Source organism: Aulostomus chinensis, chromosome 5 (assembly GCF_037954235.1).
Source record: "Aulostomus chinensis isolate RoL2024-O1b breed Wild chromosome 5, RoL_Achi_v1.0, whole genome shotgun sequence".
NCBI lineage: Eukaryota > Metazoa > Chordata > Actinopteri > Syngnathiformes > Aulostomidae > Aulostomus > Aulostomus chinensis.
Window position 1 is genome coordinate 8,694,281 of NC_141324.1, and position 23,740 is coordinate 8,718,020.

The 23,740-nt window shown below is 44.7% G+C and overlaps 1 protein-coding gene across 1 annotated transcript; it reads right to left on the reverse strand.

Annotated features, from left to right (window-relative positions):
- Positions 1-4,671: 4,671 nt before the first annotated feature.
- Positions 4,672-23,326, reverse strand: xirp1 (xin actin binding repeat containing 1). The gene is made up of 10 exons (XM_086202924.1): positions 22,785-23,326; positions 20,530-20,654; positions 19,913-20,073; positions 18,462-18,516; positions 18,110-18,367; positions 17,498-17,585; positions 13,727-13,863; positions 13,217-13,258; positions 6,641-11,756; positions 4,672-6,559 (listed from the first exon to the last, which is right to left on the reverse strand). The coding sequence occupies exons 3-10, from the start codon at positions 20,035-20,037 to the stop codon at positions 5,028-5,030; spliced, it is 7,353 nt and encodes a 2,450-aa protein (XP_086059050.1). The 5' UTR covers positions 20,038-20,073; positions 20,530-20,654; positions 22,785-23,326; the 3' UTR covers positions 4,672-5,027.
- Positions 23,327-23,740: the final 414 nt, after the last annotated feature.

Genomic DNA, 23,740 nt, shown 5'->3' on the forward strand with positions numbered 1-23,740 from the left:
AGTCGTAGCTTCCACCTGCACATCGTTATATAAGTGGAGTAACCTCCCAGCATCTCCTTACTTTTCCTCCAGAAGTTTTACTTCTGTTCAAGATTAATTATAAAAGAAAGTTTGAAGAAAGATGAAAGATCCCTCTCCCAGCCAGCAGGGGCGACACTCGTGGCTTTGGTTTGACTGTGCAGGTATGATTCTCACCTGAGGAAACATCAGGACCAGGAGCGAGAGAGTCTGTTTGAGCATGGCTACCTTGTGATTGACAAGTTGTTACCAGGGTGATCCGTCTGTGTCAGCTCCACCCTCTAAATCCTCTCCAGCTCCTCCCTCGCATACAAAGTGGATCACCTGTGGTTGAAGAAACCAAGATGGCGATGACCGCAACTCCAAACTCCAGGCATCATGACGATGACGATGATGTCACAGTGGCGCCGTCCACTCTTTTAGCCAGAGTATGTTGTGATTGTTTCATCTCATGACAGGAGAATTAATACAAACATTACACAAATAATCCCGTTTAGTTACAGTCAACAGTTTATTTGATTACAAAAATAAAAGATCATTGATTGAGTGATTGATCATTTAAGGACAAATCAGCCAAGTTGGACACCAAGTTCTCATTATTCATGTATCACATTAACTCGTGAAAAATCCCTTTCAAAATGTGACACACTCAGAACTGACATCATCAAAAGAGAGGAAAGACTTGCAGCTTTCATGACGCAACACATGATACTGTATGTTGCAGGTTTGAATCACAGCAGTCTCATGAATCACGTTCAGTGTTTCAGGGTAAACGCAGTTTCAAATGAAGTCATCTGCAGTGTTTTACTTCTGAAATGTTGCTCATATCAGCCCAGTTGATCAAACATTGGGGTGTTGTGTCTTTTGTAAAAACAGTGCTGCCTTCATCCGAGCAAATCATCCATCCAGCTGCTGTGTTGGACAGCACCTTTAGCCTCTCCCCCCGCGTTCCCGTTCTCTGGACCTCCTGTGGCATCTCGTGACATCGGCACCAAGTGTGGCTCTGGTGCAAAGATGTCAGCAGTGAAAAGATCGACTTGAGCTGAAGGGTTTGCAGGAGTTGAGCTCAGCGTGAGGAAATCATCGAGTGAATTGGGAATAGTTGGAACATCTGAGCTGCTTGAGATGTCACCAAGGCCAAAGAGATCATTACCAAACATGGATGGCTGGTTTGTTAAAGCTCCGCCTGCAGCTGACACATTTACAGACAGAGGCTGAGTGAGCGAGCCGCTGTTTGAGCTGAATATGTCAAAATCCAGGTCCTGTTCCTTCTTCTGGCTGTTTGCAATGGAAAGGTTTGGACCTGAACTCTCATCTCGGTTGACAGGAGCTGGGTCAAGCTCGGGTTGAGAGCCAAGCAAGCTGAAACCTCCAGGAGAAGCATCCGCAGACAAAGCTGCGTCCCCAAAAACATCCAGAGGGTCAGATTGACTAATAAGATCAGACGTATCAAGCAATTCATCGTTAATGTCATCGGGCTTTGGAGAATCTTCATCTAAATCCACTGGAACAATCTCTGGGTCGACGGAGACAGATGCAATGCTCATATCAACATTTTGGTTCCCTGAGTGCATGACGGAAGGATCTTTTGCAGCATCTATTCCAGGATGAGTGACAGACAAGCCTGTAGCGCCACTGTCCTGATCAGTACTTATCATACCGTCACCTGCGTCACTCTTGGACGGCTGCTGCAGGTTCTGGGGCTCAGCTGATGTCTCCTCCTCGTCTTTGCTGCTATCTAATGCGTTGGTGTCACCGCAAGTAGAGTTGTTCTTTATGTGGCCCCCAGATTCTCTTACCAGCGTCATGACTAGAGGAGTGTCACCTCTCTGCTTTTCCATCATTGTGGCCTCCTTTACCTCCTCCACATTCTTTTCATCACCATGTTGATGTCTCTCATCACGCGCTGCCGATGTCTTGGTGTCGTCAGTCTTCTCCGACTGAAACAATCGTCCTAGAAGTCCTCCGGCTCCTCCGGGCCGGGCATCTGCTCTCTTTGCTTCAGCCTTGCTGGGTTTTTCATTGCCACTGTTCAATGGGAACAGCTTTGACAAAGGACTCTTCCCTTTGGACCAGGATCCCAGTTTGACCTTTGACTTATTCACTTGTTTTGCAGAAGCCTTAGGAGGCGCCTTCGGACCGCTGCCCTTTTCTTGTTCTTTTGCTGAGTCAGGCTGTTCAAACTGGTTTTCTAGACTGGTCCCCCCAACGGCTGTTTGATTAACAGGACTGTGCGAAGGTCTGGCATTTTCTGAATTTCCTGTAACGGCAGTCAGTGTCTCGGGTGGCTCTGTGAGACCATCAGTACAACTCTGAGTATCAAGCGATCCCTCAACCTTCTGCTCAGCTCCATCTCCGTCACTGTCTGAAGGTTGACTGCTCTCCGTCTCAACATCTGGATCACTTCTGATGCTCATTTGTCCATAATTGTGATATGCAAGACCACCAAGGTTCTCCTGAGTTGAGGAGCATTCCTTTGTATCTTTGGAGGTTTCAGCTTGTTGAGTTTGCTGTGAGGAGGCCAGTGGTTCACCCAGCTCATGGGAGCCCTCCGTGGTCCCCGAGGTCACTTCATAGTGGGAAACATCCACATCAGGAGCAAACCGTACAGATCTCTTCGATTTATTTGCCTCCAGCCTATGAAATGGTGGATTAATGCTTGTTTTGATGGTGGGTGCCACGGTTTGCTGCTGGTTTGTAAAAATGTTACCCACTTCAGTCTTTGGTTGACCCTTGACCCCTGAGCTGATGGTGCCGTGACTGCTTCTTGGTTGGTTTCCAGCAGTTTTGTGAACATTCATCCAAATTTTCTCTGGGATTTTGTCATTCAGAGCCGCTACGCTGCTACGCTGGGTTGTCTTCTTCTTCTCTGGTGGCCAGCTCATTTTCAGCTTGCCTCTTACATCGGCACTGCTTGCCAACTCTTTCGCAGACGACTTTGCCTCAAACACACCAGCAGGTGACACTCCGGAGGCATCCGAAGTGTTTACGTTGCTTTTTGTGATGTTGTCGGTCTCATCTGTTTCTTTATTTTTCGGAAGCCAGCGGTCTTTGTGCTGCTTGTGCCCAAACCCCTCATCATAGTTTCCTTTTCTTTTAAACAGCTGCTGGTAGTGAGAAATGCAGTAAAACTCGCCATACAGAGATGAGTAGTTGTGAATGCTGCAATGAAACAAGATCGCGTTCATGATAAAAGTCAGATCTTTTTAGTCTTTGTCAGATCAGCGGATCATTCGATTGGCAATCATCATGTCTAAAAACCCTTTCTAATAATGACTTCTCTCACTTGTGCCAGTTCAATTTCCATTCTACTAAATTGTAACGTGCAGCTGATTCGAATCATTCTTCACACGCGCTCACACATCTCACCTGAGCTTCTTCCTACAGTGTTTGCAGCAGAAACAGTTGCTGTGCAGGATAAGTTTATTGGCCACCATTTTTTCCATCGGGTACACAGGAGTCAAACAGGCGGAACACATTTCCTTGACAGTTGATGGGAACTATGATGCCAAAACAAATTCAGTGTTTAGGGAAACAAGAACTGTACTGTATGTTGGACACAAGAAAAGCAAAAAAGGAAAAAAAAAAGACAACTTTTTATACTTTTCCTACCATGGGCCTGTGAAAAATCCTGCTCAAGCAGAATAAGTCAGACCTGAGTGTGATGTGGGTCAGAGCGCTCTTTCATTCTTTGTAGCATGCATGAGATCAGCGCAGTTCTGTAAAAGTGGCTTCAGCTAATCTCAGTCCTGACTTTGCTCAAACATTCAAACTCATGACGTCGAACCCAGGAAGAAGACAGTTTGTCTATGTTCTCTCCGAATGTGGCAGGCCACTCAGACCCAGCGCTGTTCTTCACAGGCATTTTGATCCTTGACCACGCCCACTCAACCTTTACGACAAAGTCTGACAGACGAGGAAGGAAATTGTTGGTTTTTTTTTTTAACCTTTACAAGCCAACATTGTCTCAACTGTGTATTTGTAGGCAAATGTTTGTAAGAACACTGAACAAGTGTGATGCTGAAGATTCTGGCTCATGATTACTAAACATGATTACTGTCATTTCCATACCTTAACTACCAGTTGACTAATGATTGTCATTAACCGTCACCAAACTTACAGGAACAATGCACACAAACTTTTATTACATGGTGATAAGTATTTAAGTTGAAGTTTAGAAATATTTCTCGACCTCTGTGACAGCAGTTTTCAATATTGACAAATATACTGATTTTTTTTTAATGTTTAATTGTAATTTTGTAACATCTGCTTATCCAGATCAGGTTCAAGAACAGAAATGTGTCCCAAATTAATAAATATTTATTCATATTAATCATGTTATGAAAAAAAAAACATTCATGAAAATTTGCTTCAGAGGAAATGAGCTCAGCTGCTTGACTCACCTCAGAAACCTCTGTTGCAGACAAAAAATACAACATACAGTATAAATTGTATTTCTGGAGTATTTCCTCCCTAAGTATTACCCAGTAGCAAAAACTCATCTGTGCCTCTACGGCCTGACAAAGCTCAACTTAGTCAGGCCTGGAACAATGCAATGATGAGACGGCTAAACTGAATTGCTAAGCTAATAGAAGGTTAGCTATGTTCTATTTCAGTGGGAGGACGCTATTTCCTCACTTAAAGCCTTTTCAGCTCAAACAAAGTGAGTCAAACAAACAAGTGGCACCACTGGTTTGCAGTTAATTCTTTTTTTTGGCTTTTACAAGCTAAAGAACAAGCATGAAGAACTTGTACGGGGAACAGAAGTTCTTTTTTAAGATGTAATTTATTTAACAATGTACACAAGAGAACATACAGTACCATAAACTGCTAAGTTTCAATAAAACAATGTAACGCTTCATAATGCGGTTATAGTATAAAATCTATAAGACATCTTAAATTAAAAGTTAACATTTTCATAATTTCATAGGATCAGATTAACAAAACCTTTAAAATACACAATTGGAATAACTTTGTTGCTAAAGACTGGGGAGAGCAATGTCTGATATTCACTGCCTCTCGGTTGGTTGGCTGAATGTAACAAACACCTTCCCTGTTTCCTTGACATCTTCAAAAGGGCGAGCGGCTCTTCGCAGAGAAGGGGATGCCGTGACTTCGTACCTGGTTGGACTCCCAACCACTTCAAACAGAGGAGATGATTTGCTCTCAGACTGTTTGGTGACGAACGTTGAGGTCACAGAGGAAACGAACACGTTGCCAAAGGCGTCGCTCTCTTCGTACGTTTCACTCACAGTCTTTGTGCCGAATATTCCAGCGGGTTGTTCCGGAACAGTTTTCACCTCGAGGACGCTGACCTTCCGCTGGGCAGCATCAGCTTGACTGTTGCCCTCAAGTTGGGGTTTAAATGTCGTCATGGCTGGCTTGGGCTGCTCTGCAGGCTTCCTGGCAGCAGAGTGAATGGAGATGAATGATGGGGACGACTGGGACGACTGTCTTATGAGTGGCTTGTGCACTGGTTGGGAGGCTTCCTGTCTGGAAGGACCTGAATCTGAAACTGTCTCCTTGATGTCCCCCGATTTGGCCTTGCTTGACCCAATGCTTATTTTTCTGATGTTGTTGGCAGATTGAACGTGTTGTTCTGATTTTAAGGATTCATCGAAGAGTCCTGACAAGCCTGCAATGTCAGTCTCAGACTTCAGGTTGGAAACGGAGTACAGGGCTTTCTTAATTGTCTCTTCAATTTCAAGGAGTTTCACCAAAGTTTGTTCCTTCAGATGCATTATTTCCTTGCTCGCCTTTTCTAAATCTTCGAACGCAGTTTCAACTGAGGAAACACTTTCCAAATCATCATCCTGTGTCTCTACATCAACTTTCTTTTCCTCTTTTTTGCTTTGCTTCGCATTTCCGCTAGGCGCAGCGACCCAAGCGGGGACGTTTCTGTACAATGTCTTCAAGGAGCCAACATTTACATTGCTGCTCTCTCCCTCTATCGCTTGCACGTGAGTCAGAATTCCCTTGAGTTCATCTCGCTTCTTCAAATTTTCAAAAATCTCCATAGCAGCATTCACGTTTCCCTTCATGATTTCATCCTTGTGGACAGAGAGCCTCTGCCGTCGCTCGTCCTCCGTCTCCTTGACTTTCTTCTCTCGTAACACGACTTTATCCTCGTGCTTTTGTTGGCCGTCGTTTTGCTTCATGTGGCAAGCATTTATTGCACTGCTTTTTTGGTTTATGGAAGAATTTGAATTGCACTGATGAGTCGGTTTATTCTCGCCAACTTTATCATTTATTACTTTTACCTTCTTGGACAAAGGAAGTCTTTTGTCCAACGCCTCGCTGTCCTTTCGTTCAAAGTTCTGCAGAGCAGCCTTCAAACTAACGTTCGTGTCACATCGAGCATCTTCAGCGCGCTGCTTCAAACACACCTGTATCGCCTCGGCTGCATTGATTTTCTGGATTACATTTCGCTCCATTTCCATTTCAGTGCTGTGTGACACCATTGCTCGGCAATCTGATTTAGTCCCCGTGAGAGGAGTTGTATTCTTAGAGGGTTTTGGAAGACATTCCTTTGCTTGTTGTGCTTCATCAGGAAACCTTTGGTGACATGGTTTATCTGAGGTCTCTTGTGGGATTTTGTTATGGATTGTGTTTTTTTGGTTACCTGCGGTAAATTGTTTTGCATTTGGAGGAATTACTGCCCTCGCTAAATTGTCTTTGATGATGACAGGGACATCCGCCTCTTCCACAATTACTGATTTAGTCCACTGTGGCTTTGGTGGTAAAGTTGGCTTCTGCTCCTGCGGTTTCTCGATTGTCTTTTGAGGAGGTGCAGTTACAACCTCAGAACTGGAGGATTTAGCGTTGCTGCGTGCTACAGGGTTGGGTGTAGGGTTCTGTGTTGTAATGGATGGTCGTCCTTCACAGGTTACTGAAATTGAAGGAGACAGTTTTGTGTCAGATGGAGGCACAGACACCAAATCACACTGCTTGTGAACAGTCTTGCTCCTCCCTGAACAAGCTCTGCCTGAATTCCTGTATATCATTGCAGCTTTAAAGTCTCCTTTCGAGACATTTATGCTAGACTTCTCAAGAGACTGCAGAGCCAGGTGCACATTACCTCTTACAATGTCTTCCTTATCTAGAAGCTTCTGTTCTGCCGCTGCACTCTGCAGAGACCTAATCGCTGCCTTTACGTCTCCTTTCACAACATCCTCTGTCTCATCTTCCTTTGTCAGACCGTTACACTCATAACTTACACTAGATGGTGCTGCACAATCCCTGACTATAACTGAACTTTGTGACATGTCATCCTGGCGGCAAGCTTCAAAGGAAACATGGCTCTCCTGATCTTTCACTGCAACACTGACCTTTGGATAAGTCTTGATTTGTTGGCATCTAGGGGATGATTTCGTCACTGCTGAGGGGCTTTCCTCTTGTGCTGAGGCACTCAGATTATAAATTTTTCCAGGGATGACGGTTTCCCGCTCCACATGCATGCTTTGCTGCTTGGCCATCTCTAGGGACTTTTTTGCTGCTTTCACATCTCCAGATATGATGATTTCTTTTGGCGGTTGGCTTCCTTCTGTGTCAGGCTCTTTGGCTGACAGGTCCATGTCATAGATGGTTCCAGGTGTAACAATGTCCCGCTCCACATACATGCTCTGCTGCTTTGCACGTTCTAATGACTGCAATGTTGCCTTAATGTCACCAGCTACAATTTCCTCTTTTTCCACTGTGACCGGTTGCTTCACTGCAAGTTGCTGCTTTGCCGTTGAGACATCCCCAGGAATGATGTCCTCTTTAGGAATACAGTTTTCAACACTGACTGAGCACTCAGATGAAAAAACCTTTTTGGTGTTCTTCACATCCCCTGGAAGAACATCAGAAATGGTTCTCTCTGCTGACTCTTTTTGCTGACAGAGACTCCTCTTTGCTTCCCTCACATCCCCTTGCATGATTTCTACATGCTCCCGAGCCAGAAGGTTGTGATCCCCTTCATCTTCTGAAGCCTCAGTGTGGAGACTCTTCAAGTAGTGCAGATCTCCTTTCTCAATGCAACGTGTGTACAAGTTCACATTTCCCTTTTCAGTGTCATCCACTCTGCACGAGGCTGCAGTCCTTTGACTGCTGGCAGTAGCTAATAAACTTCCAATAGTGGACTTCACATCTCCTCTTTCTATCACAGATTTGGTGTCACTATGGCAGATGAGTGAATAAACGGACATCTTGGCTTGACCCCCGGCTGTCTCCTGCATTAGGATCCCTTTCTTCAAATTCTTATCTTCAACAAGCAATTCATCGATCATCTGGACAATGTTTTGCACTCTTTGATCCCTATCAAGATGGATGGTTGATGGAAGTTCCACTATTGTGGTGTTCACTTTGCCTTTCTCCACCTCTCTGAGAAGAGTAACTTGAGTGTCTGTTGGTCTGAGTAACAGCTGTAACATGATGTTCCTGATGTTGGCCCCAACAACCTCCTCTTTCTGGATTTGCACGCCTTTGTTGCCCTCAAACTGGAATTTTGCCATGGTAACATTCCTGCTCTCGTTGGCTTCTATTATGATGCCGCTTGACTCAACAAAATTCATTTCATGGAGGTATGTGAGGGAGTCTGCAACACTGTTGGCTGTGATTCTGTCCAGGGGAGTGGTCTCAAAGAGCCAAGTAGTGCACTTCACATCCGCTTTTGGTATCTGCTCCTCAACGCCTTGCACCGAGGTGTCTTCAGGCTCCTTGATCTTGTCCAGTGGCTGTGACTCAAACAACCAAGTGCAGCGTTTCACATCTCCTTTCTGGCTGTCCTCCCTGTGCACTGTTTTAACTGGACTTTGCTCCTGAGCTTCTCCTTTAAGACTGTCCATGGTTTGGTTTTCAAAGAGCCAGGTGGAGGTGCGGACATCACCATGCTGAACATCAGTCACACTAACCATCCTCACAAACTTATTCGATGATTGCTCGGATTCAAATTTCTGTTTATTGAGCTGCACACTGCTGCTGCCAAATTCTTCGACGACCCTGACCGAAGGCTCCTCTCGGCTGGTAAGGGAGTCCAGAGGTTGAGTCTCAAACTTCCATCTGGCTGATTTGACGTCTCCTTTCTTGACGTCCTCTTGAGTGACTGCTCGGATCACATAAACCTCGTTCTCTGCCTTGATTGCATCGAGGGGCTTTGTCTCAAACATCCACCTGGCTCCTCTCACGTCACCACTCATGACCTCTTCTTTTTTCACAGTTTTCACCTCATGAAACTGCCCCTCTTTATCCCTGATGGCGTACAGAGGCAGGGACTCGAACATCATGGTGCTGGACTTCACGTCAACGTCAATTGCAGGCTGCTCCACACACTCTGGCCTCTCTTCCAGAGGCCTCTCATGGATTTTGTCCAGCGAGGAGGTTTCAAAAATAAACTTTTTGTTCCGTACATCACCGCTCTCAGCATCACCAACTCTCTGCAAGTGTGTGTCACTGTCGTCCTTGTTGCTCATGGACGAGTTCTCAAACAACCAAGTGAATTTATGCACTGATCCCTTCTGGATGTGATCGTCATCATTCTGTTCATTAGATGCCATCACCATCTCAGATCCTATTTCATCGAGGGACTGGGATTCAAAAAGTTCTTTGACTCGAGAGACATCTCCAGACTGAAAGTTTACTTGGCTGACACATCTCAAATCTCGATCAGACTGTGTGTCCTGTCTTATTCTGTCTAAGGTTTCTGTTTCAAATAGATGTTTGGCTGTTTGAACGCCAATCTCAGATCGAACAGAATCCTGTATGGTCCTGCACAGCCTTAAGTTGTACTCTTCACCGTCTTTGATGCTGTCCAAAGGCTGTGACTCAAAAAGCCAAGTGATGGATTTAACATCGGTTTTGTCGATGGCTTTTTTGTCATCCGCTTTCTCTGATTTGTCGTACAAAATGTTCATTGGTTGTGTCTCAAAACGCCATTTGCAGGATTTGACATCACCTTTACATGGCTCATCCTCTGCAGGAGGGCTTTGCTCAGTCTGGTTGAACTTGGAATGGATCCTGTTAATTGTCTGAGTTTCAAAAAGCCACTTTGCTGTCTTGACATCACCCATGGTATCCTCCTGTCTGGTGATGCCTTTGATGACCTCAACATTTCCCTTTCCTTCTGCAAGCTGGTGTAACGGCTTGGTCTCAAACATCCACTTATAGTTTTGGACCTTCCCTTTGATGCACTCCTCACGGCTGACGGTTGTGATCTTGTGGAAATTTCCCGAACTGTCTTTTATTGCATATAAAGGAGTGGTCTCAAACAATGTTTTGTTATCTTTAACATTTCCTGCTGCGACTCCATTTCCTTTTACACCAATCTCCTCATCAGAATGAGATATTTTACTGAGGGGAATTGTTTCAAAAAGGTGTTTGAATCTCTTCACATCACCCTTTTCAATATCGTGGTCTTTCAGTGAGGTGTTCGACTCATTGCTGCCCCTCTCAAATATTTGTTTTTTGTCTTTCACCGCTCCTTGTTCATCAGCCGACAGGGCGATTTTCTTCAGACATCCGACTTCATAGCTGTCATTGAGTGTGTCCATGGGTCGGGTTTCAAACAGCCACAGAGAAGTCTTGACATTTCCTGCGATTATTTCATCTTTTTCCAGTGTCTTTTCTTCTGAGTCTCCTTTAAGAGATGCCAGTGGTTGTAATTCAAAGAGTTGCCTCTTGTTAGTGACGTCAGCCTCCACTGTGCCTTCAAACTTGTCCACCGCCACAACTTCTTGGATCGAGTCAAAAGACTGAGTTTCAAACATCCACCTCTTTCTGTCAACACCTCCTCCGTGCCCCTCCTCCAGAGATATACCCCGGATGATCTTCACTGTGTCACTTCCTTTATTAATCAGGTCAAGAGGCTGCGTTTCAAATAGCCAGCGGGCTGTGCTGCTGGTGCCACTGTTGATTTCTTCTCTGCAGATAGATTTAATCCTATGGATATTGCCGCTTTTATCTCTAATGGCACAGCCTGGTTCTGCCTGGAAGAGTTTGACAGTCTTCTGGACATCTCCTTTCTGCTCCTGAACCTCTGACCGCAGTTTCAAGAAATTGTAGTCTTCGATGGAGTTGCAGCGTCCCAGGGCACTCAACGGTTTCGTCTCAAAAAGCAGCCGAGTCCCGCTCACATCTCCGGGCTGGATGGGCTCTTTCAGCACTGCTTCTACCAGTTCACCGTCATCTGTCTGGGACTGATTTAGGGAATCTAAGGGCTGGGTTTCAAACAGCCACGTTGATGTTCTCACATCACCTTTGACTGAGGTCTGTCTTTGAGCCCCTGGAATTTGCTGGGAGCTCTCACTGTGCTCAAACATGGAGGAGGTGCATCTGACGTTTCCACCTGTTAACTCCTCCTCATCCAGCAGCTTTTTGGTTCCGTGAGGATCCCCAATATTGTCCAGAGTCCAGTTCTCAAAGATCCACCTCATTGACTGCACTTCCCCCTGATAAGCTGCATCTGCTGCCTGAGCGTTCTCTGGCTGCACCGCCTTCATGATCTCATCATCAACAGCATCATCTAGACTCCCCCGGATATCTGGGTGGATATGCTTGAAAAGCCTCTTCAGCTCACTCTTCTGTCGTTGCTGGTAGAAGGTGGAGAAGGTTTCTTTAGGTGGAGGCACAGGGAGGCTGGTCATCGTTGAGGGTCCCTCATAGTCAAGGGGTCTAGGTGGTACAGGAGGAGGTGGGGGGAGAGGTAAGTCGTCCTCGTCATGAGATGAGTGTGAAACTGTGACTTTCCTGGCTGCATCAGCCATCTTCAAATGAAAAACATAACATGTAGCAATGTCAGACCTTGGTCACCGAAAACAAAATATTAGAATACATGCAAATACTTTGATGGCGTGCATTTAGTAAAAGCGATACGTTACCTTTTTCTGTGCTCACTCGATGTGTGTCACCGCAAATCATCTTCTGTCACACGCCAAGGTTAACAAAACACGTCATAGCTGTTAGTGGGCAGATCAGAGATGTTCTAAACCGGGGAGATAGCAACCATAGCTGGTTTCCAATGGTTATGTGACTGACTCTCAAAGTACAAGAGAGCAGTCTTTTTAGAGTCTCGGGGAAAAGATGGAACACATTTCTGATGATGAAAAATACAGCAACGAGCTGCATTCTACAATTTAATGCTGATCACCTTCAAAAGTTACTTATTTTTTCTTGTAAATTCTATCCTTCCACCAAATGTAACTGTAGTCAACCCGTTAGTCCCTGAAATATCCTTCTAAATACACTTCACCTCCTCCTCGCCAACATGCTCCTCTGTGGTTTTAGGTCTTAGCGGGTACTTGTCTCTGTTTAGGGTGTGAATGTCTTTGAAAGAAGAAGTGTAAATGTTATGAAAGTAGTAAGTCCCACCAAACAGGACTGTGTTCAACATGTCAACATGACACAAAGAGATTCATTTAAACAGAGAATTTTGTGCAAAGATTGGAATCTCCTCTCTTCTTAAACATCTCTGGTCACACATCACACATCTAGTCTACAGCATACGGTGCACCAAGTTACTTCTGCTACGTTATATCCCACGTTTTATATATTAGAATATTTGTTAGGAGTTCACAGTTAGATTTATTCTAAAGAAAGCTGGTGAAAATCTTTTTTTTTAAATTGTTGACAAAATGTGAAGACTGATGATGTAAAATGCTCTATGAGAAAGAAGAAGCTATATCAGGTTGTGGATACACGCATAACTTGTTGACATGTGCCACCGTGGAGCGGCCATCGACAGAAAGATAGATGATGATGTCGCTCAAGATAATTTAATTGAGGGAACGTGTTAAGAAAGCAGTCCGTGGCCGCTCCGTACTGAAGAGTTTACACACGCACGGAGACCGCCGAGATGCTCTGGCTCAGGTTTCTAAAGAAATGCTGCAGGCGTTTGGCCAAAGATGTGTTCTGATTTTATGATCCAGTGTAAGAGACAGAAACCTTATTTAATTACTTGATGATGATGTTCTGATGACACCAGTGTAGCCTGCTGTTTCTAAGCATATTGGGCATAAATCAAGGTGACATTCATAGAAATGAAAAAGACAGCAGAATATTGATTACAAATAGATGGGAAAAGTATTTAACTTGTGATTGTGTGTCATTTTTCTAAGGCTGTGTTACGCCTGTGTGTTAGGTCAAAGATCTGTAGTCATGGAAGCAAAGAGTCAGTTCCACTGCACACGTCACACAGCACCCACATTCTAAGAGAACCACACAGTACCTTACAGTTTTTAGCCCTCGTTCCTGGAGTAACAATGAATTCCTGCAGAACCACAGAGAAATAATGTTTGTTATTCCTGCAAAACTAAAATTAATTGGTACACTTAGACATTGGAGTACATGAGAACAACCCATATTGTCTCATCATGAGGATTGTTCAATGTGTGTGTGTGTGTGTGTGTTCTTGTTCTTGCTACATATTGAGGACTAGAATACGTATTTTACCAACAGAGTGAGGACATTTTAGCAGGTCCTCACTTCCTCAAAAGGCCGTTTGAATGTCAAGACTTGGTTTTAGAGTCAAGGTTAGAATCAGGTTCAGATTAGGGTTAGGGTCAAGGTTAGGGTCAGGCAGTCAGCTGAGGTGGTTAAGTTTAGGGTGAGGGGCTAGGGAATGCATTACATCGATGAAAGTCCTCACAAAGATATAAGTACAAGGATGTGTGTGTGTGTGTGTGTGTGTGTGTGTGTGTGTGTGTGTGTGAGAATGACAGGTATTTCAGGAACTCACTCCTGTTGAGCTGATGGCTGCTGCTCTTGACAGATAGAGAGCTGATCTGTCCCTGACGGAGGAGGAAGTAGATATCCTGTCTCTGGCTTGTGGTGATGGGGTGCCCCCCTTAGTCAGTGCTGGACTATATTTGTCATCTGCACAAGAGGAGAAGAATTAAAACCGGAAACCAGTCCAGCTAAAGTGTTGACACTTTTTTTCTCACCAGGAAAACACCGACTGACAGACATTTGAGGAAATCGCTTTTGCTCACTTTGGATCTCAGTTTTCTTGTGACCCAGAATTAGCAAAGCAGAGCAATAAATGTGAACGATAAAACAATGACTATACTTGTGTGTGTGTGTGTGTGTGTGTGTAAAAATACGTGATGTTCATGGTGTGTGTATTTTTAGTGATGTTGGAATCTTTCTTATCAGCTTACTGTTATTGCACCCAGTTAATGGAAACTATTTCTGCAGCAGACACACATGACACTGCCTGGGAGACAAAATATTGAAATGGGACAACGAATAGAGAAACTTTAGATTTAAATAAAAGCCCCAGCTATGTTGTGACTATCTGACGAGCAAACCTGCATGCCAGTGACGGACCATGACGCCCAAGAAGGAAACAAAAAACAAAACAAAACAGCAACTGCTTGCTCAGCTGGAGTGACCCAGATTGTTTGCACATTGTTTGCTTGAGCTTGCTGCCGCCATCAAACCATCAACACCTGACCAAAGGAATGCGACAGCTTGACACCATTAAAACATGAGACTGATCGAACCTGCAGCTGAATGTGTCTGCTGTAGTTTTTCACAGAGGCTATGATACATTTAGAAAATATTTCAACAGCAGCAGAGTGGACAATATGGCCAGAGGTCAGAGTGTTGCACAGGCTTTCCATCTGTAACTAATGGCCAGATTTGAACACACCTCCTCTTTTCACACAGTAAGCCCTCACCGGACAAAAGCTGGCGCCTTTCACTAGTCCGGACTTAAAGTATTTGCATAGATGGGTGAGCAGAGAGAATGAGGCAACCGAGCGCAGAGGTCAACTTCCTCACTTGGTATCACTGTACATTCATACACACCACTCATAGCCGATGAGCCAAAAACCTCAGCCAAAAAGTGTATTTTTCCCTTTCAAGTACTCACAAATAGGTGTTGTTGTTGTTTTTATGTCTCTGTGACCACAGAATACAGAGAGAACTTGATTTAGCTTGAAGCTAATGGTGACTGATGGCTAACATCAACAAAACTGTCCACAAATGTCCATTTTTTTAAACACTCCAGGTTATAGTCTGGTACAACCCACTGTCCTCCTGAAAACAAACTCTAACCCTCCTGCTTCTGTCCCCAGTCACAGTGGATCAGATCGACTTGGGATTTTGTAAGCAAATCTTTAGCTTTTGTTAGCCATCAGTCTTAGTCAGCTTCAATTTGAATTCATGTGGCTGGCTCTTTCTACATTCTGGAGAAAGAAGTGATGCAGGAGAGAAAAACATCTTTGTGAGCTCAAGACACCTATTAGTTAGTACATGAAATGAAAATATGCTTTCTGGGTGAAGTGTCACTTTAAGATCCTCTGTTTCTGAAGGCTCGGAGCCTTTCAGCGGGATTCCCACGCTCTTGCAGTTGGAGCAGTTTCTCCCGACTTCTCTTTGATCTGGGCTAAATCTCCAGGAATGAAGAGGAGCTATTAGCAGCGCACTAATGTGAGGGTGTTTTGGGCTGCTGGCAGCTGTGCAAATGCCGGTGAATGCAGCTGGTATTTGCTCTTCCCCACCATCAGCTGTTGGCGATTGTTGCAGCGTTCACAGACTGTAATGAAAACCAGCATGCCAAAAAGGCTCCTCACGCTGGAGGCCCCCCAGACCCCCCAAAGAGAAAATTGGAATTATCTTTGAGTTCTTCTTGTTTTAATGACAGTTGCCTCTCAAAGCTCACCATCACCCTGACAAAGAGCAGGAAACCTGGAACCTCATGAAAGCCACTTCCTAAGTCTTAAATCCTGTCTTAAATAAGTTCAGGATGACATTTAGGATTTTTAGAATTACAGAAACGTGTTTCCTGTTCTGACTGCTGGAGAACCACTCCCACTGAAGAGCGTCCTGAGTTAGGATGGCACAGAGCCTCCTGAAGTCCCAAATGACTGTAGTCGCTCAGGGTTTGTATGACGAAGAAGATGAGCAGCAACATCGACATGGAGGCCTCCACTAATCGTACGAAGATGCTTCAAATTTCTTGTCCATGGCTAGCAAGGAGTTACCATTGGAGCAAATTTCCAAATAAGAGGTATTGGGATTAACTGACCTCATATCAGCGCTAAACGGCTGTTTCATCACCTGGAAAACAGCTTTCACTGATAGAGGCGAGCAAGGAATCGAGTTTAAAACTGTAGTCAAGTCTGAGGTATGACACAGCCACGGAGGGTTTGTGTCAGTGATTGAAATAAATAATATTCACAGCTTCAATCCCTTTAACTTGTCAGATAAGGTAGTACAACATGAAACAACATTTTGAAGCTGAAATAGAAGTAAAAAGCATCCCAACACTGTACATTTGTGGAGGGACCATAAACATTAACTCTCGTTTGCTGAATATGCTGTTAAATTCAGTAACTTGTATTGTTTGGCAGTTTTCTTCGTTAATTACCCCTTTAACATCCTCCATGTTACTCAAAGGAAGAGCGATGATACTCACTAAACGTCCCAGTCCTCGGTATCGCTGCTGAGTTGGACTACTGACTCTTAAGGCCTCGGTGATGGCTCTCCTCTCTCTTAGTGCTCCTCTCCCAATGGTCTCTCTCTCGTCCTCTGGCCTCAGTGACAGCTGATTTTTATCAGAGCCGCTGCCCCCAGTGTGACACTTTGGCTATTTTGGGAGGGTGGCTGGCGGCTGCTACTGGGCTGAGTCAATCACCTCTGTTAGTCACTGAGAGAGTGGGGCACCCCTCCATCTCCATTCCCACTGCTACATTGTCATCCCCTATAACAGGCGCTGGGTGGGACCTGCAGCCTGGGTGCTGGAGGGCGTTTGGTGGGCAACATAAAAGAAACAACAACAACCAAAAAAGCCGATCAAGGTCCTACTTTGGTCCAGTGCTGCTGAAGAAAGTCAGAATCTGAATATTTTTACCAGAGTGTTTAGGGCTTTGGTTGTCATTCAAACACAAATCATGTCAGACCCTCTGGAGTCGACACCGCTCACATTCCTGTCTGACTCAGGAGTAGACAAATCACGGGGGTAAAGCATCAGCTAGCACACGCCGCAGTGATATCAGTTCCAGGACACAGCGGCCTGGCTCAGAGGGCCAAGGTCTGCGTCACGGTCAAAGCCGTCAGCAACAGTCTTGCCTATCTTGAGCATGTGTGCCCAACACATAGTTATGCATTTACACCGCAACATCCTTGTCTTTATTTAGGGTCAAAGAACACCGCTGCTTAGCCAATGGTGATGCTCCAGTAGAGTCCTTGATCCTGACACTTCTGCTCTGCGGTAACTGAATATAGACTCGTTTGACTGTGTGTGAAGGCTCAAGCACCGATGAGTGTGCTTACATATATAGCTTAAAAAACAACAACTAAATATTCCACCATGAAGAAGCTGGGGCACAAGTGTTAAACAGCTGCACAGAAGTCACAGGGGTTTTGATCCCTTCACATAATTTATTTGGTCCACAAAACATAAGTGCTGGTGAAGTGTGGCACAAAAATACAGCAGGGAGCTCATGGCTGGGGGGATCAGGTATCTGTGATGGTAAACGAGAAACATAGCACCGCTGCTCACCCTGGGAGAGTCTGGAGAGTCGGGAGAGTCTGGCGTAAGACTCTGGGAGCCCATTGGAGGGCTTCCCCCCCTCCGTCTGGCTGGTTCTCTGTGGATCGACAGCACATGACATCAGCAGACCCACTAGAATGTTTCCAGTTGTTGTTACGCCACCTGTATCCGGTGGCCATAGCTACTGAGAGACTGTTCAAGATTAGTGGAAGTAACCCTCTTGTCTATGTTCAAGGAAATATTGATAACACTGTCATAACCGTCTGTTCAGTTCTGCATTCAGGGGTTTAATAGGAATTCATGATGATGTTTTATTTTTCCTTGTATGTTCTGCTGATATCCTCCACACTGTCAATAACCAAAGTCAATAATATCTATATAAATCAAGAGCATATGATATTCAGGTAATTCACATTCTCACAATCCTTAAAAAACAGATGATGAGCAAAGATATAAATATTAGCCACTGGACTGATACGATACAGTACATATATGGTATCATCATGCATCCGTAATAAGTCTTGGCTTAAACTTTGGAAAACTAGCCAACATTTGTTTAAAGATTTAAAGAATAAAGCATTTATTGCATAAAAACAATGCTGATGTACTCAACTGACTCACCCTTAAGCTTGTGTCGTTACTTCTCCAGTCCTGCAGGGGGCAGTCCCTTCCTGTGTTACTGCCAGTCAGGGACACTGCGTTTGGCTTGAGCCTCGGCTGCTGGGTGGTCCTAGACTCAAACAGGGCACACAGAGCTTTGGTCCCTGAAGCTTCCTTCTGAGGGAGGAAGTCCATGGAGCGACTCCTGGACAGGCTGAAGGCCCCTGCCTCACTGCTCTGCGCCGTCCTCCATCGTCTCCCGGTAAAAGTGTCCGACACCTGGAGGTCAGCAGGTCAGCGATAGACGGGTGCTTTGGCTTCACTGATGTGGTAATATGTTTAATAGTGATAATAAAACTACAAGCTGCGCTACCTGGAGTTTGTGGTCTCCTTTTTCAGAACTCCTTAGGTTGTGACAGCCTTGGTACCTGTGTGAACAAAGGTATTGTTTGTATAATGAGTCAAGGCGTTCAGAAATGAACAAATAATTCCTCCGTGTCTGATGTGACTTTGTAAAGAAAGGGACCTACCACTTCCACCTCCAATCATTAAAATGTCATCTATCCCCTCTCCCTCACTGAACATTCCAGAATAAATTTCTATGCAAGTGTCCACATCATGTGAGAGCGGGCTGAATTACGGGTCAGGACCGGATCGGAAAACATCCACGACGTCACAATCATGCTTGTATGTCCACCTTTCCAGTGACGTACTCTCCACACGCGCAGAAATAAAGATACTTTCATCAGCGACTGTGAAAAAAAGCCTCGGCACGTCCATCAGTCTGCAGATGCTCAAACATTCAACAATGGGAACATGAAGAAAAACAGGTATGAATTCTAAACCAGTATCAGGTCATTCAACCTGGCAGCAGTAGCCTCTGCTAATACAGGTGATACCAAAACTCCTGTTCACTTGAGAACTGTAACAGCACTTAGCATGAAACAAATGATTCTGACTGAAAGACAGGAATTGTGATGAAAAGGAGACCGCGGGGACCCACAGCAGTTGCTAACCGTTAGCACTGGTGACTCGCAGTAGGTAAGAGTCTGGTCTGCTTCCCTCTTCTTGTCTTGGCCTCCTCTGTAAATGTCCTGTACTGTTCTGAACTGGTTTATTGTGCCTGAAAACAGGACTACAAACAAGCAAGAATTTTGTGCACAAGCTCAAATTACTTGATGGAGCTAAATTACAGCACTAAATTAGATTGACACTGTAACTGTTAGCTCCAGCAGCCTCATGACTTTCCATTGAAGCTGCTCTTATCAGAGCGCTACCACACTTCCTTATTACACTGCTTAAACAAGGCCTGCTGTTACTGGTCCATCTGCTGTAATGGTGCCAATTTCCCCACTAAGGGGCGAATACAGGTTGATCTTATCTTATCTTAGCTTAGCTTATCTTTCTCTTATCCAAGCCCCTCCTAACTGTTCACTGCTCATTGCTCATACATGCAGTATAAAAACCCCAGTCTGTGGAAAATAAAGACATTCTTTTCACTGTCATTTTAAAATGGTGATAATTTATATTTTATGTTAGCAGTGTGCCAAATGACTTCACTCTGCAGGGTTACCTTTGGATTATGGTCCAGCAACGTCTGCTCACTAACCTTCAAACAGCGAGAGACGAGCAGGTGAACAGTGAACAGCGCAGCGTTGAGCATCTGGACAGACAGATGGTTCCCGTTTGTCCAGATACTGGACATGGAGTTTAAAACGCCTTTTAGATTGTCGCTCTTTGTTTGAGACCACGCATCAGTCTTGTGTTTAGAGCTTCTTCCAAAATAAAAAAGTTGCTTGCAGCCTGTGGTGGTTCACAACTTACTGTTTCACCAGCTGAGACACAGACTTCCTGTCCCAGTGTGTGGAAGCTGGCGTGACCCATGACCTCTCCTGAGCCCCAGAAAGGTTCCGCAGGGACTGGGTCCTCCTCAGGCCGAGCACCTCCATAGCAGACCGGCTAACAGCAGTCACTCACTCGTACAGCTGATACGGTAAGAAGTTCTCGTCAGTGACCCAAAACATTGTCACTTTTAGAGAAAAACAAGTAATAATCCGTGTTCTTGTTTCAGTGCACTCATTAGAATTCAAGCATTCAACTGGTGTTTAGAGTCATCTTAGTTATTATGTAACAGGTAGTCACACCGCCGGTCATATGACTCAGTTAATGTTTATGGTCCCTCCACAAACGTACAACTAAATATGACAGCAGACTATTGTACAAACGGCAAAAAAAAAGTTTAAGTGACGATGTTTCACACAAAATAGCCTGGAAAAAATGGCTTTAATAGATGTATGATTTTTAAATAAAGTACACGGATAATAAGCAATTCCCAGACACTGTGACTCAAAGTGCTACACAGCAAAACCTACTCCAGATATTATTTTATATTAGTTTTGTTCTGCCAGAATGTCTCCAAAAGACAACGTTCAACCACGTACCTGCAGAGAGGATGGCGGCACCAGAACATCTCCGTCTTTGTGGCTGACTTGTTTTGAAGCATCTCTCTCAAGGTGCAGCGGTTTCATGTGGCCAAAGTCCTTCAGCACCTTGTGATTGGAAGAGTCTGGATACGAGATTTACCACCATCACGTCACATGATGAATCTCAGTAAAGCGCAAGACTGCACAAGACATTTTAATTCAAAGCAGAACACAGTCAAAAGACACCGCATGCAAGGTACTGGAATCAAAATGTGACGCTGAGAGCGAGCAGATGTGAGTGGCAGCTGACATGCCAGACATAACTGCTCTGTTACTGTATCGCCTCTCCTCACAGCAGCAGCATTTTATCTGCACCTCACATGCCAGCCATAGCCTTTCTACCACGGCAGCAGGAGGCACATTCATACACTTCACGCACTGTTATTCCTCAGTGTGCTTAAATAGATGATAACGCGTGACATTGCTCCTGCTGCTGGTTAATCTGCTGCATGCCAACAGGGCAGGAAAAGCTGACACTGCATGTAAATCTATGAAGCGCTCGTAGCTGCTGCTGCCTGTTACAGTCTACTGCTGCTCAGAGGCTTTTACACTCCAATAACTTGACAACTTTCTTTTGGATACGGGCAACGTAACTGTTCAATATTCTGAGTGTTCCACGTTAAAATGTACGTGCAATTAACATCTGGTTCCCACATAACAAGCAAGAGAATAAGTTATGAGACCATTAGAAGGATTGAGATCATTATTTTGACGGTTTTCCTGAAGCTGGAAAACTTTAGTTCAACTTCTCCTAGCTCCTGGAATTATTCACATATATTTGTAGAGTCACTTCTTTGTGGTAACTATTTTTAAATGTATTTGTTCATTATTTAGTTTTACTGTTTGTTGCTGTCTGTTGTTTGTCACGTAGCCCAGCCCTCCTTCTCGTCTCTCTTTGACTAAACACAACAACACAGCAGTCTGAAACCAAGAAGCATCACCCTGAACCTTAAACAGAGCATTATATAATAGTATATTATATTAGCATGCTGGTTGATGCTCTCACGTGAAATATTCATAAGCAACACTGCAAACACATTAGCATTTGATACAAATACATTGCTTTTGGGCCCTTGCAGTTGTGGGGTCTCAGGGGGCTTTCCTCATTTCAAATATTAATGTTGAAAAGGCCTTCACTAGAAAACCTTTATCACGTGACAGCCAGCAGAAGGCGCCATAGCAACATATCTCCCTCTGACGATAACCAAAGTGGTTAAAGGGTTGCATAGCTGCTAGCTTGTTGACTGTTGCCATTTGCTAGTTAGCATGCTGCTGCGATGCAGCATGGTTACTGGACTGCAATAGTTTGCAGACATCTGTCGTGCAACTTTACAGCGTACAAACATGAAGAGGTGAGGAGGCCCATCACGGGTCATGTGTTTTGCCAGCTGCAGTGGAAGACAGGACAGGCAGGCGGGGGGGGGGGGGGGGGGGTGAGCTAGGGAGATGGAGATGAGTAGGATTCCAACAATCTCACCCTCACAACTGAGTTCCACAGAACAGCCAGTTCTAGCCTGAGCAGCTGAGAGCAGGGCAGGTCTCCTCCCTGCTGCTGCTGCTGCTGCTGCTAACACTCACATGGAGACACATGTGACAGCCAACCAGAACACTAGAATACACTGTGCTGGAACTCCAAGAGTACAGGAGCTTCCACTGCCGGGCGGAGGGCCAGGCACACTCAGTGGTATGATGAGAAGAGGCTCACACGCACACACACACACACACACACACACACACACACCTTTACTCGTGAGTGATTATGAATACATAATAAAACAGCCACACATAAAGAGAATAAATGTCACGTTTAACAAAATTCCTTCTGTAAAAACTCCATTTGGTTTCACATCACTCAGCAAGTTCACTCATTTGTGAGGCTGCTGATGGTTAAAGCTGAGTCCTGCTCACATGCAGATAAGATCACTTCTGTTGAGCTGCGTGCCCTACTTTACGCACTGGGCAGCAACTTTACTCGCTTTTGCAACAATGGTGAAAAAGTGATGGGGGAGATTTGTAAGGAGTCAGCAGGCAATGGTGCAATAGCAACTGCAAATGATTTTAAAATGAAACAGATTTTTGTCAAATCGATGATGGCAAGGCTCTACATGTGGTCTATCGAGACCAGCACCCCAGGCACAGGGCCAGGACCTGCCGTCAGGGTGTCACAGCAAGTTCCTCCGCATCACACCCAACACTGACACCACTGTACTCACAAAAGGACGGGAGTTGATGCATCTCTTAAGGCGTCACATTGTGAAATCATAGCCTTGGTCTTTGTCTGATGGCATTTCCACAGTGGAGCGACTGAAAGACTGAGAAGTGGCGGGTGCAGATGCTATCAGCACCGATGTTTCCGGGTGATTCTGTTCCTGAACACTTCCATTGGAGAGCGACTGCTTCGTACGTGCTTTCTTTAGTCTTCCATCATAGTTCCTGAAGTGGTCGTAAAGCCACGGCGTGATAATTAGAGATATGCAACTTGTGTGGTTCAGTTTTCTCTGTCTGAAGCTTTGTTCTAGTAATGATTAGAAAACACTAACAGCTATTGACCAGACTGACGTCACTGCTAACACCGACATCCTGACAAGTCCCGCCAACCACCTGGCGCTGGAGACGGCTTGAATGGGGCCCAAAGCCGCACTGGAAAATATCTATGCTACACTTTTTAAATAAGACAAAAACATGTGGCCACGTGAAGGAAGAATTAATTTAACCATGAATTGAATAAAATACGACACAACCCATGAAGGTAAAGATAAATGCGCTTGCATGCATGCTATGGGAAAAGCTCGGAGGAAGATGGCGTTCGGGCGCGCTGCCAGCTCGGGACGGATGGGCGGAGTCACCACAGGCTCGTCGGAACTGGTGGGGTGGCCAAGTACAGGCTGACGGGGTTTCACCAGAACAGACATAAAAGAACATGTTGGGGCTGATATTTAATTAATGAGAAACAATCAAATATGTGAGAGTATGTACAATATATGAATATGAATATATATATATATATATATATATATATATATATATATATATATATAATCTGGCATTCATTCCCTCTGATATGAATGAACATATTGATCCACATTCAAATTAGCATGTTTGGCAGGCAGGAAGAGTAGCCTCCTGCCGATGACGAGTTGAACAAATTTTCTCACATAGCATGAATGTA